Source organism: Dermacentor silvarum, chromosome 1, assembly GCF_013339745.2.
Source record: "Dermacentor silvarum isolate Dsil-2018 chromosome 1, BIME_Dsil_1.4, whole genome shotgun sequence".
In the NCBI taxonomy this organism is placed as follows: Eukaryota; Metazoa; Arthropoda; class Arachnida; order Ixodida; family Ixodidae; genus Dermacentor; species Dermacentor silvarum.
The window spans coordinates 193,216,860-193,229,702 of record NC_051154.1 but is presented as its reverse complement, the minus strand read 5'-3'; the positions used below and the strand labels follow the sequence as shown (position 1 = coordinate 193,229,702).

The window sequence follows — 12,843 nt, the reverse complement described above, 5'->3', positions numbered from 1 at the left end:
ACAGGTTCCAACTGGTTTATCCTCAAGTGCATCAACAAAGAATAATGACGGGTTAAAATTTATTTTGTACAACTCTAAGCTAAGATCAGCACACATGAACTAAAAGAAACATTTGGTTTTTTAACATGGGACGGATGTTGTGTGCTGTCAAAACCTTGTCTAATTGGTTTCAGTTGGAAAGCAGGCCTCATTGTGATCCCATTGGCACATACTTGGGGCAAAAGGGTGAACTTTAATGGGAACGTAAATGTTAGTTGGTCTGTAATGAGATTATAGATGTGCCTCTCACCCAGAGTAGCATACCAGGCCTTTCGCTAGGCTAACCTCTCCCGGGGGGAGGGGGGCATTCTGTAAGTGTCCACCACGTGGTGTCCACCTAGTAGGACATGACCATTTCTTCTGTTTCTGAAGCTCGTGAGTGGCTGGGCTGGGGTACGTGTGAGAAGGAGACAGGCACCCTCAGCCAATCACCTGGACACTTGCCGAACAATACCCCCTCCCCTCCGATATTGTTAAATCTCTACACAGACTTGAGACAGTTATCGCGTTGCACTTAACCCAACTTTTCACCCCTTTACACAACCGATAGGAAGTTACGTAGATGCGTATGCAATCAAGCAAAATAGCTAGTAAAAGGAACAGCATAGCTAAAATGCGAGACCTCGGATACATTGGACCTTTTCAATGGAGCGCAGCATTTAGCTTGTCTTCGAGCTACAGTATCTGTCGTTATACTTTACCTACTTGTTTTGAGACACTCTGTGATACAAATTTTGCTGGTATATAATGCACCTGATAAAAAAAAAAAAGAGCAAACATCGAGGGTTACTTTACGGAAGAGTCGACAAACGTGCTCAGCAGGCGCAGCGCATCATCTCGGCGACGAACGCGTCCCGCGACCGACGGTATAAAGACGTAAAAGTACATATTACTTGTGGGAGCATGCCGCGGTTAGGTGAAAAGTGAACAGAAGAATTCAAATCAGAGCTGAGATTTCGTTTGAAGCAGATCATGTACAACGTAAAAAAAAAAAAAAAAAAATAACCGGCGCGTGCCCTCATATTCGGTCGATTTGTCTACAAAGTGGCTTAGTATGCGCTGATTATTGTCGCAGCAGAAATGAGCTCGGCAGACACTAACATGTACAGATACTGTGCCAGCTGACCTGCTTTTTGTAATCTTCCTGAAACGCACAGAGCAGAACCCATTAGCCTAAACGATAATACCACAGGTAAATCATTAAATAAGACAGTGAATTAGGCGATATCGCAGAGCGGGCGAAGTGCTGACAATGACATAGACCTACAAGCCGTACAAGTCTGACAGCAGCGAATGTAGCAGACGACCAAGACGACTATGAAACGTATGCGTGAGTTGACGTCATGCAGGTGACGTTCGCAGCACCACCATTGGTCTGTTTATTTTCTTCCCCTATGTCAAAACCACGACCTACTGAACTATGCTCCAGCGATGGCTCCCTCTGAATAACAGAAACATATCTCAAAGGTGCTATACTTTTGCTGGCTGCATGTGCCCCTCAAAAAAAAAAAAAAAAACACAAAAGAAAACACACAAAAAAAAAACAGCTAAAGTTGACACCACATAAGCCCCAAAATTAAAAACGTCAGACCTGAGTGGGCAACCTAGTCTCGTCTGGCAACGGCAACACAGCAGCGATTCTCTTTTCTTCTTGCGTGCGGCGCGAGCGCGCACTTTCTTTTGCGAGGTAGGCCTGAGTGGCTCGAGACGACGTGGGGTATAACTGATTAGACCGCTCACCCGTCTCTTTCTTTTAAGATTAATTTTTGTATACAGTAGTCGATATGGCTTTTAAAAAAGGCCCCGCCCAAGCTCAGAAGTCTGGCCCAAAAAGTGTAGCCGAGGTAACGACAAGCGCAACCTTATGACGACCACGTGTTTACGCAGCTTTGTGCGTTGTCAGTTCACGACATCGCAACCGGCTAAGTTAAGTTTTCTTGTACAGGCTGGAAAGAAGGCACCTCCCTCGAAGAAACCGCTGGCCGCGAAAGCAGATGACGACGACGACGACTTGGATGAGGAAGACGACGATTTTTCTATGGACGAAGACTCTGATCTCAGCGGAGGTAAGCGTGCGAAAAATCAATTCAGATCTGTTGTTACTGTGTAAACAACTGTTAAGTATGACTGTGGCAGTCGCGATGGGGCTACCAAAGGCGCAACACGCGCCGACTGCTCAAATTTTGGCAGCTGCTACTGACCACGTTGTTGCTTGCACGTGAGATATTCGTGTGCACGTATGATTAGAAGTATACCGAATCCGCGAATAATTCACTAGATTAAGCGATTAAACTGTATAACGGCTTAACACGAGAAGTATTGCTGAAATTTCAAGTACTTGTATCAGTGTGTCGCGCGCAGTCAATGCTTTGGCTCGTTGCCGCTTTGCGTGACCGGTGTGCCGCCATACTCTGTTTTCATGTGCTTTCGATGTAATGCTGAGCTGAATGTAATGATGAACTGGCGAGTTGCAGCTTGCATACCATGGCATGTTGTGGAGTAATATGCTGGAAGCTTGACCACCGCGCTTGCGGTCTAGCATTCATGTAGTAGCAGTTGGGACCACGTGGAGCGGCGACCATAGGCACCCTGCAATGCAGTTGGATGGATGAGGCTGAACCCTTTAAATGGATGGATGGATGGATGAGGCTGAACCCTTTAAATCGGGCGGTGACATACGCCACCTAGCCATGACTATTAAGATAATTTGTACTTTGTGGTGGGTGAAATTTCACCCCTGCCTTAATTTTATCCACCAATCAGATAACCTCTGTTTGGTTATTTCTACCCGCTTAAAGTCTATTTTGCCTTCACTGTCCCTAAACCCCAATGCTTTGAAAAAATCAGCCCCGTTGCCTTGCACTCTAGGGTTAAGCCCCTTACAGAAAAGTATGAGGTGTTCAGCCGTTTCCTCTCTTCTCCACACGCACAGCACAACGTGTCTATACCTTGGTACTTGACTCGGTACATCTTAGTCCGCAATACTCCCGTCCTGGCTTCAAACAACAAAGAGCTTCCCCTAGAATTATCGTAGATATTTCTTTGGCAATTTCTTGCTTGAAAGTTCGGTATGTGCCCAGTGCTGATTTCGTCTGCATCCCTGTTTTTCCACAGGCCCCTCTCTGTTTCCTTAACCTTTTTCTTAACCGCTGTTTCCTGGTTTGCACCCCTCCTGCAGTCCAAATATTTGATTGACAGTTTTCTGGTCAGCTTCCTCCATTTTGTATCAACATTCCTCATGTACAAATAACTGAAAACTCTCCTTGCCCACCGCTTTTCTGCCATCTCTCTCAATCGCTCCTCAAATTCTATCTTGCTGCTGGCTTCCCTGCCCTCGAATGACGTCCATCCCATGTCACCCTGTACCCCCTGATTTGGTGTATTTCCGTGTGCTCCCAGAGCCAGTCTACCTACCCCTCGCTGCTTAACTTCCAACCTTGCTCGAACCTCTGATCTCATGCACAGGACCGCATTGCCGAAAGTCAAACTAGGGACCATCACCCCTTTCCAAATCCCTCTCACCACTTCGTACCTATTGTAATTCCACAGTGCCCTATTTTTCATCAGCAGCTGCATTTCTGCTACCTTTAGCCGTCACATATTTTTCATGTTCCGTTAGGTACTCAGCCCCATTGTTTATCCACACTCTAAGATATTTGTACTTATCCACCACCTCCAGCGTAACCTCATGTATCCTATGCTCGCTGCCCTGATTATCATTAAAAGTCATGACTGCCGATTTTTCTTTACTAAACTTCAAACCTAAGCTATCTCCCTCTTTACCACAGATGTCCATTAATCTCTGCAAGTCTTCCTTGCTGTCAGCCATAAGTACAATGTCATCTGCATACATCAGTCCTGGTAATGACTGTTTAATCCATTCTCCCTGCTTGAAATAGGAAAGGTTGAAGCCAAGTCCGCTCCTCTCTAATTTTTTCTCTAATCCTTGTAAGTTTGGCTGTACATGTCGCGCCACCTAGCAGCGGCAGTGAGCACCCGCGAGTAGGCCCTTACTGCCATTTCACCTTGGTCCGTATGGCACTCAGGCGCGCCTGAAAGCTTCCTTTTCAGAGTTTTCAATGGATTCACCGCGACCACTCGGCAGCTCCTCCGTGAGAAGTGTGAACAAAAATAACATGCGCTTATACTGCTGCTTTAGGTATTTTCACAACCGCGAAGGGGATGTCGGCATCAAATTGTGCCGCTTCCCTTCAAGGCTGTGGGGAGAAACCCGGTGGCTGAAGGTGGATCGTCGTGGTTGGGGCCGTCAAGTAAGAGTCGCTCTTGCGAATTTCTGTTGAACTATGACGCAAACGCAAAATTAAAAAAATAAAAAAAAAACACAAGGCAGCATCCATGAAAACGCACAATAAAGCGACAACTGCATAAACACGCGTGATCTGATTCCCGCTGTTGTAAATTCGTTTGGATAATTGTTGAGCTATTCGCGCTCCAAAACAAATGCGCAGTGATTGTTGTGTCAAATCTAGCTTCGTAAGCGCTCCGCGTTGGACCTTTGTACGCACTGTAGTTCTTGTTGTGCATTAATAAGCCAACGTGCAGCTCCTTTCTGCGCCTGGATCAAGACGCGACTGCTGAAACCGGGCTCATTCATGCCGACGTTTTCTCGCGTTTAGAACAACAGAACTAAGGCTGGAGTGCACCGCAGCACACATCGAGTATTCGCAAAATAGCACTTCTCTCGCGCACGCTAGCACACATTTGTTCAGGTGTTGCTTAGTGTCAGCTGATTGCTCTCTGTTATGTTTCAGCGATGATGACCTCTCACACTGGAGCCCGAATGACAACACCAGAATATGCTCGAGGCACTTTGTCAACGGAGAATAAAGCGCCATAAAGAATAATTCAAGTTACCTTCCAACTCGCCAAAACCTCGACAAATGTGATAAGCAAGGCACGCTCGAAGTATACTGAAGATACAAATGAAAGTTGAAAAACGTCTACGGCCGTATTTGCCCCCTTAAGCGGAATAATTTATTTATTTGTACACTTACTTTGAGTTCGACGTCGTAAACGTGCTTTATTTGTCGTGACAAGAACTTTGCTGCGATGCCCGTCCTGTTTACTCTTTTGACACGATATACATGGTTGTTGTCGTAAAGTTGACGTCCTTTCTCGAGTGTCGGTGGTCGAAAATGGGCCTCAATGTTTTCAATTGCCTTAAAAACCACAGTTTAGAACGCCCGACTTGTTTCAAATGAGCGCCGCAGAAGCATGCCTTCGTAGAAGTGGCCGCCTCGGTGTTTCGCGGAACTGACACGGCGGCGCTGACGGCTGAGCCGATCGCTGCGCCGCCTGACCATTGAAGGGAGCCTATTGATGTGACGGTAGAACTGACATTGAAATCGATGAGCATGGGCTTTTCGTGTGCGTTCGGAACACAAATCTTTAGTTCAGCAGTAATAAAGCCGTCAATACAATTTTGAACAAAGCTGTCTAAAATTTCGTGTAGGATCTTTGTATATACATTCGGCAGAATGCTTAGGATAATTTCGTGCCGATGCCTTCGTGACACCTAGCAACTTTGAAATGGTTGCATACCTTGCAAAACGACAGATAAATGTCCGTTCGTATTCACAGCACTTCCCTAGTCATTTCTGAAATTGTCATGGTTTGGTTATCGTTTCATCGGCGCAGCTGCACCGGTGTCTGTATTGACCTAGTTAATTTTTTAGTGGTAAAGATGGACTATAATAATTCTAGAAGAGTCAAAGCCTGAACCTAGCAAGTATCGAAAACTCTTAACTGCCCCCCCCCCTCTCAAGAAAAAAAAAGAAAGGCAATCGGTGACGTCATTTTGACGTACCGGCGTGGGTTTCGGCGCGAAATTCATGACATGGTACTGGGACCTTCGTTTTCTCTTCCTATATTCAAAGTATTACCCGAACTTGACGAAATTTTAATCTATACTTTTTCTATTTAAACTGATTTCGTGTTTTGTAGTGTCCCTTTAATGTTGGGCATGTGAGTTATTAGAGAAACTGAGCTCACTCAGTGTCTTTGTTTCTGCAAATACGAAATGTGCGTGATCTGATGCGTTTTGTTTGCTTCATCAGTGTGGGTGACTGTGAAGCCTGTCAGTTTAAACAATTTTGAAAAACGTTACTTTTTTCGTAGGGTGCCCTTTAGCAGCATTAAATTGAAAAAAAAAAAAGGGGGGGGGGCAGTTATTGTATATGTTCCCTACTTAAAGAGCCATATACAGTTACTCTGCAAGAGGTTAAATTTCGGTGCTTTAAGGTTTAACAGCCAAACTTGTCTAGCTACGGAAATATTTTTTCTTATGATAGCTTATGCCACCTGAGGAATTGATGCATATCCTCTGCATTATCTGGTAGTACTATATATAATATTTGGAAAAAATGTGTCGCGGGTACTCCGCGACCACTTTGCAATGGCAGACTGAAGCTGACATCGAAAAAGCATTTGAGAGGTTTTGTCTCGCCACCCACATCTTTCGTAAAGCTGCCACAACTGCTGTCATCGGCATACGCACGACCCTTAAAGGCAGTGCCTTTTGGTATAGTGGTACCACTTTCGGCGGCAGGAGGAGGAAAAAACTTTATTAAAAAATTTCAGACAGTAGATCTGAAGGCCTTGGCCTCTAGGTGGCCTCGGTTGAGGCGACCTGCAGAGCCCAGGTCGTGAGATTTTCTTGGACGGTCTTGGCGGCAGCTTACCGTTTTGTGCTCTGGTGTCTATTCATCAGTCCGTCGTGCGCTGCGTCTGCGTCGTGACGAGGCTTTTGGATCTTAATACCATCACTGGCTTCAAAACGCTAGGCTGTTGCCGAAAAAACAAATGGAACGAAAGCGTATTGCAACTACAGGCGCCTGTGTTTTTATACCCTGCCAATTTCAGCTTTGAGCAAACTGTCGTAGCTGAAATAATTAATCGTGCTGCTCTTGCGATAAAAATTGTGACACCTGGCTAAGGTATTGCCGAGAATAGGCTTTCGCTACTAGACTGCATTGGGCGATCTTCAAAGTTGAATGAAGTTTGAGCACTGATATTGTTTTGCGTGTTTAATATTTAATTTGAGAAGGTTTAAGATAAAAGGCATGTGCTGTGAATGTTGTTTCATGACATTTGTTTGTGGGCTGCCATTCTCATGTGGGACTTGCTGTTGGCCGGCTGCGTCAAAATCCAATGCTCTTGATGTGAAATGTAGACAAAGGTGGCTCAGACACTTGACTCGCAGGGTGCGTACAGGTCCTTGAAAACCCTTGAAATTGAAAAGTGCGTTTTCAAGGCCCTTGAAAGTCCTGGAATTTTTTTCCTTCCTTGAAAATCGTTGAATTTCGTGAGCAATGCACTCTGATATCGACATTGCGACCTCCTTTCTGTGGTAGATCGGTGTCGGTCTGACAAACTCCCTATTTCAGAAACGATACGCCGTCGCGAGCACACATATGGTTGGGTAACCGCACGGAAAAAATAAAAAATGTCACAGTTTCGCCCTAAGGGCGAAGCAATGAATGCGATAGCAACACAGCAATGTCATACGAAGTAAGGTGAGCGGCTTTGGTAGCAATATGAATTGTAGTAAACATGAGCTGATTAAGTAAGCAGGTGTGCTGCGGCGTAAGTAGACCGACATGAAGAGAGACTCGATGACCACGAGAAGGCGCATGTGAAACGGTGGTGTTGATGAGAAGCGCTTCCCGTGGGCAGCGCGTGCGAAGGGACACACCTGTAGCGCTGCACTGCCGATCCGGGCAGCATTGCGTGTGTAGCGTGCGTTGGAAAATGTGGCCCGGCTATTACGAACTGAATGAACAAGCGTGGTGTGAGCGCGCACAAACACGAAGAGATCCCACTGAATGACAGCAGACAACGACTGTCAAAACGCTGGCAGCAAGCATACGCCGCAACGGGCGAAGGTACGTGCGGTCTATCGCTTCAACGGAAACTGAGCGGCGAATGCACTTAAAGGTCAGAGCCGTGTGGAGATAAGAGACGGTGCGAGCGAGCGACGAGCGCGGTTGTTGGCAGAGAAGTGCGCCCCCCCCCCTCCCCCCCCCTTGCTCCCTCCGGCGCTGGCTTCCTGCTTCCTTGCTTGCGCGTGGGAGATTGAGTGCGTTCGCTCTCCGTGATAGCGCGCGTCTCCGCACGCTTCCTCTCGGGCATACGGCGCGCGGCGAAGATTTTATCTATAGGGAACGTCACGGCGACGGCGACGACGACGGCGACGACGACGCCGACGGCAGAAATCCGGTTCAAGTGTCCATATAATTGCTATCGCAATAAAAGGCTTCACCGCGTCAAACGGAGCGAGAGACCCTGTGCCGCGCTTCGGTACTGGCTCTGCTGGCTGTGTTCACGCTGCATCGTTCGTTTCACTCCTTGCCCGTCGGTCTTCCTTGTCCCGCTTTCACTCTTGCGCGAGGTGAAGCTAGAGAGCTACAGTCGAGCAACTTTACCACTGATGCTCAGTGCCTTTGGGTAGAGGTTTGTTGTAATATTATTTATGATAATATAAGTGCAATAACATTACCGTATTTTCCGGTCTATAAGTCGCACCGGTATATAAGACGCACCTGTTCTTTCGCTACGCGATTGAAAAAAGTTAGTGACGTTTTGCTGCGTGAACGCGGGTCACGCGCAAGCGTATGGGTGCCATATATTTCCACTCCAGGGGCATCTCTGCCGTTGTGGTAGCCGCTATGTTCCGTATAATGTCTAATGGCGATAACATCGTCCCCGCGCGCCGTGTGCTGTATGTGCGAGTGAAAGCGTGCGACGGTGAGCCGAATCGCGCACAGTGGAGGAAAGCTGGAAGGCTGCCCGGGAAGCAACACTACATTTGCTAGTAGGTACAGCGTTTGACCGCTGGCGCCACGTTGCGCCGCTCGCACGTACCGCGTTTCTTGGTGGTACCGTTCACCGAGGGCGCTCGAACGCAATGATATGGTTTGCACGAATGCAGCCCTTGGAAGTGTGGCTGTATGGCTGAGTGGTTACGGCGATCGCTTCGGGATCTTGCGTACGCGGGTTCGAAACCCGCTCTGGCTACTTTTTTAAAAAATATTACGCTTTTCCCTTATTTTTCTCTCACTGTTTGCCAGCGCGGTCGCTTGAACCCCGGCGCCACGGCGGCAGCCGTGGTGCCGGGCGCCGACGCGAAGCGGCGGTCGTGGGGGTGTTGCGGAGCGCAGCGTAGCAACACCCAAAATAAAAAAAATACTGCTCCAGTCAGGTAGACTGCTCCCTCCCTGATAGTGAGATTATATTTGGATCATCAAAACAGTGATGCGTTTATAATACCACCGATTCCAACATCAGGCTAAGTCACCACCAGCCCAGCGTTTTCTCCGTCAACGCCTCCTCCGTTCCAACGGCGGCGGCTCGAAACACGGTACGCGCGAGCGGCGCAGCGTGGCGCCAGCGGTCAAACGCTGTACCTACTAGGAAATGGAAATACGCGCCCGGGAACGAGGAGGGGCTGCCTGTACTCTCGTAGCAACTGCGTAGTTTGCGTTGCGCAGCGGCGCGCGCCTTTATCTTGATAGCGATCTGCAGATGTGACGACTTCGGGGTCGATTGACTCGCGGCTTTCCTACCGCCGCTTGCGTTGCTGCTCCATCCTTCTCGCACGGCGCTCGGGAACTCGGTCATAAGAACCACCCGGCACCTCGACAGCGCGCACAGACCCCGTAGCAATTAAGTCAACCAGCGCGCTTCGCGTGGCCATAACATCGGATCCGATTTTGTCGACAGTTTTTCCGAAGAAAAAAAGTACATACATAGGTCGCGCCGTTCTATAAGACGCACCGACGAAAAAAAAAAAAACGCGTCTTATGCACTGGAAAATACGGCATGCTAAATGTTTTGGGAATGTTAGATGAACCAAACCAGCTAATACAGCTGAGCAGCTGAGCAGCTGTTGTGAATGTTCGACATGTGTTAACTTTTAATATTGCGGGCTTGAGAAATAATCAAGACAAGGCATGTTTTGCAAAATTACAAATTTGTTACAATTTAATGGATGTGTAGCAAGACTACACCGAATGGTTTGGAAATGTTCGGTAAACTCGCCCAGATAATACTGGAGAAGTCAGAGTAGCTGTTGAGAGCATTCATTGGGTTTTGTGAACTTTTTTTTGGTATTGTTGTGAACTTGCAATGTGATCAAGGCTAGACATTATTAACATCATTGGGATATACATTTATTTCTTTTTATTTTAGTGCAATAACCCTATGCTGAATGTTTTGAATATTTTTGGTGCACTTTACCCAGCCTATACCGGAGAAATCTCAGTCGCTGTTGTAAGCGTTCATTTTGTGTTGTGATCTTATCAAGGCTAGACATTTTTATTTTAATTGTGTTATACATTTATTTATTGTAAGAGTAATAAAACTAGTCATTTTTGGGAATGTTAGAGTAAAGAAATCCTACTTTGGATGTCGCTTTGAGTGCTTGAAAAACCTGTGACAGGTCCTGGAAAGTCCTGGAATATCCTTGAATTTTTGCCTTGGAAACATGTACGAACCCTGCTTCAGGTTTACAGCAGACCAGAGTGAAGAATTGAACATTCTCCTTCGTACGAGTGACCGGTGCACAATTTCGGAAAAAGAGTGCATGAAGTAAAAACATTGGGCAGAAATATGAACTAATCATCGCATGAGATTACATGTTGCATTAGGATGTAAAAAAAAAAACACTTTTGCATATGATTTCGTAAGTATATAAATAACTGCTTTACAGCTTCACATTGATTTCAACATTTGTATTAGCATAATTTTTAATGTAAAGCATTCCTTGCCTCATATCAGGCACATCGCGGTAGGCACGTAGGTAGGTTCTTGTCGCCTTGTTTGAGCCTTTGCAATACAGAAATTTCGCATGCTCTACCCATTAGGCCACGCATGCATACATCACCCTTGCCAACTAGTGCTTTGAAACGATTGGCACATGCGTCAGATCTTGTAGCAGTACTTTGTTTTAAAAAGAAAATGTGTGCGCGTGCCAGTTTCCTTGAGGTCACAGGTGCATCACAAAATAAAAGATAAAAAAAAATAGGGTAAGCTGTATCGGGGATGCAGTCGCAGTAAGTTATGTGAAATGTCTTGTGCATGCTGCTGAGGGTGTTAAGGCACTACAGTACAGAAATTATGTAACCAAATACACAAGTGACATTTATTCACGCGTTACAAAGCTTGCTAACTTCTGATACAGCTATGGGGGGTCCTATGGTCTTACCTTGAAATCGTGCTAGCTCCTTTTCGTAGTAGGATCACCATTGTCAAAGGTGGTGGGCGCAAGTTTGCATCCCTCTGTTTTGCTGCCCGAGTTCATGCCATTTCTGGACCCTGCGTGCCAAATGCGGTGGCTCTATAACCGAGCAGGTGTGAAATTCCTGCAAAGATTGATGGATTATACCTACTATGACCGAGTGAGCTCTCAAAAACGCAACCGCTTCTGCTCAAATTAACAAACATAGTGCCGATCTATGCCTCTCAACACCGAGCAAAAGGCTAAATTTAAATGTTTGATTGTGTCCTTGTGTGGCCAATTGGTGTGGCTAGAGAGAGCCTCCATACGCATGCCTACAGTTTTGTGTGCGTTGAAGGCTCCCTATGTGTGGTGTGACAACGGTGCCATCTGTACATGTGACCCATGGCGTGATCGAGTAGTGGCTTTTTTCCTGTCTACACAACTGTATCAATAAAAGTTTTACATGTTTTCATTATATGCGTTTTTAGCATAAATATTTAATGTACTCTGCATTCCTTGTACTCAATGAATACATTGAATAACAGTGTTTCGAGGTAGACAGCTTTTTTTTTTTTTTTCACAATACATGTCTTGAATAATATTCTCAGCGCATCATAACATTTTCAAATTCTATAATGGTGCCATTTTGAGCCAATAACACAAACTGTAGCTGCCCCTGAGGCCAATCGGAGCTGACAAGATGGTGAATTTGACACTAACGCAGAATTTATTCAGACTACCGCCCTCGGTTACTGGAGTAGTCGACGGTTGTGCCAACACTGGTATCGACATCTTTTTACGCTTTGTCCAACTACGACACATTCAATGCATGTATGAGCGTTTTCGTTGGTGAATAATCAGAAGTGCACTGCATATAAACGATAATTACGCTAGTGACGCTTTACACTAGCAGCAAAGGAAAAAATGAACTGAGCTGTATTAGTAAATTACAGTTCCCCGTACTGTGTCTGGTTTGGTGCTGTTGTGCGGCTCAAAAATCGTACTTTCTGTGTTTCTACGAGTGTTCCCGTTAGCAACGGCGCAGATAGCATTTGCGTCGAAGTGCGGGTTTTTTTGATAACGGCTGGTCACTTTTTATTAAGAGATTTTGTGAGGGGGCTGTAACTTCAAAATTTGCATACCATTCAGTTTGTCTAGCGTGAGATGTCGAGTCATCTCCCTGTCAGTGTTAAAACTACATCGGTGTAATGTCCAAGAGGCTCACGTCCTGGAGGAAAGGTTAAAAAAAAATGCAGGAAGGTAGCATGACTGATGTCGGGCAGTCAGCCTTCCCAAGGTAGCCTCATGTGACGTCGTTCCTATCTACTTTCAATCGCCAAATGCGTACATCGCGTGTTAAATCCTGGGAACAGCAGGCTGTGCATAGTATTGCGACTCGGGGTCCGGGACGAGAGACGGAGTCTTGAAGCAGGCGAAGATGAGACGAAAGCTTTATACAATATGTACAAATATGTACAAATATGTACAGATATAGCAGGAATAGCAGGTAATAGCTGGTAATAGCTGCCATTAGCTGGGGATAGCTGGTCAAAGCAGTCAGAGCT

At 46.1% G+C, this 12,843-nt stretch overlaps 1 protein-coding gene across 1 annotated transcript in view; it reads left to right on the top strand.

The window, feature by feature from the left end:
- The first annotated feature begins 1,684 nt into the window (after positions 1-1,684).
- Positions 1,685-12,843, top strand: part of LOC119436579 (nucleolin-like) — a 32,116-nt gene continuing 20,957 nt past the window's right edge. The window contains exons 1-2 of the mRNA XM_049658747.1: positions 1,685-1,883; positions 1,985-2,105. Of these exons, the coding sequence (XP_049514704.1) occupies positions 1,824-1,883; positions 1,985-2,105 (181 nt within the window). The 5' untranslated portion in view covers positions 1,685-1,823. The remainder of the gene's footprint in view (positions 1,884-1,984; positions 2,106-12,843) is intronic.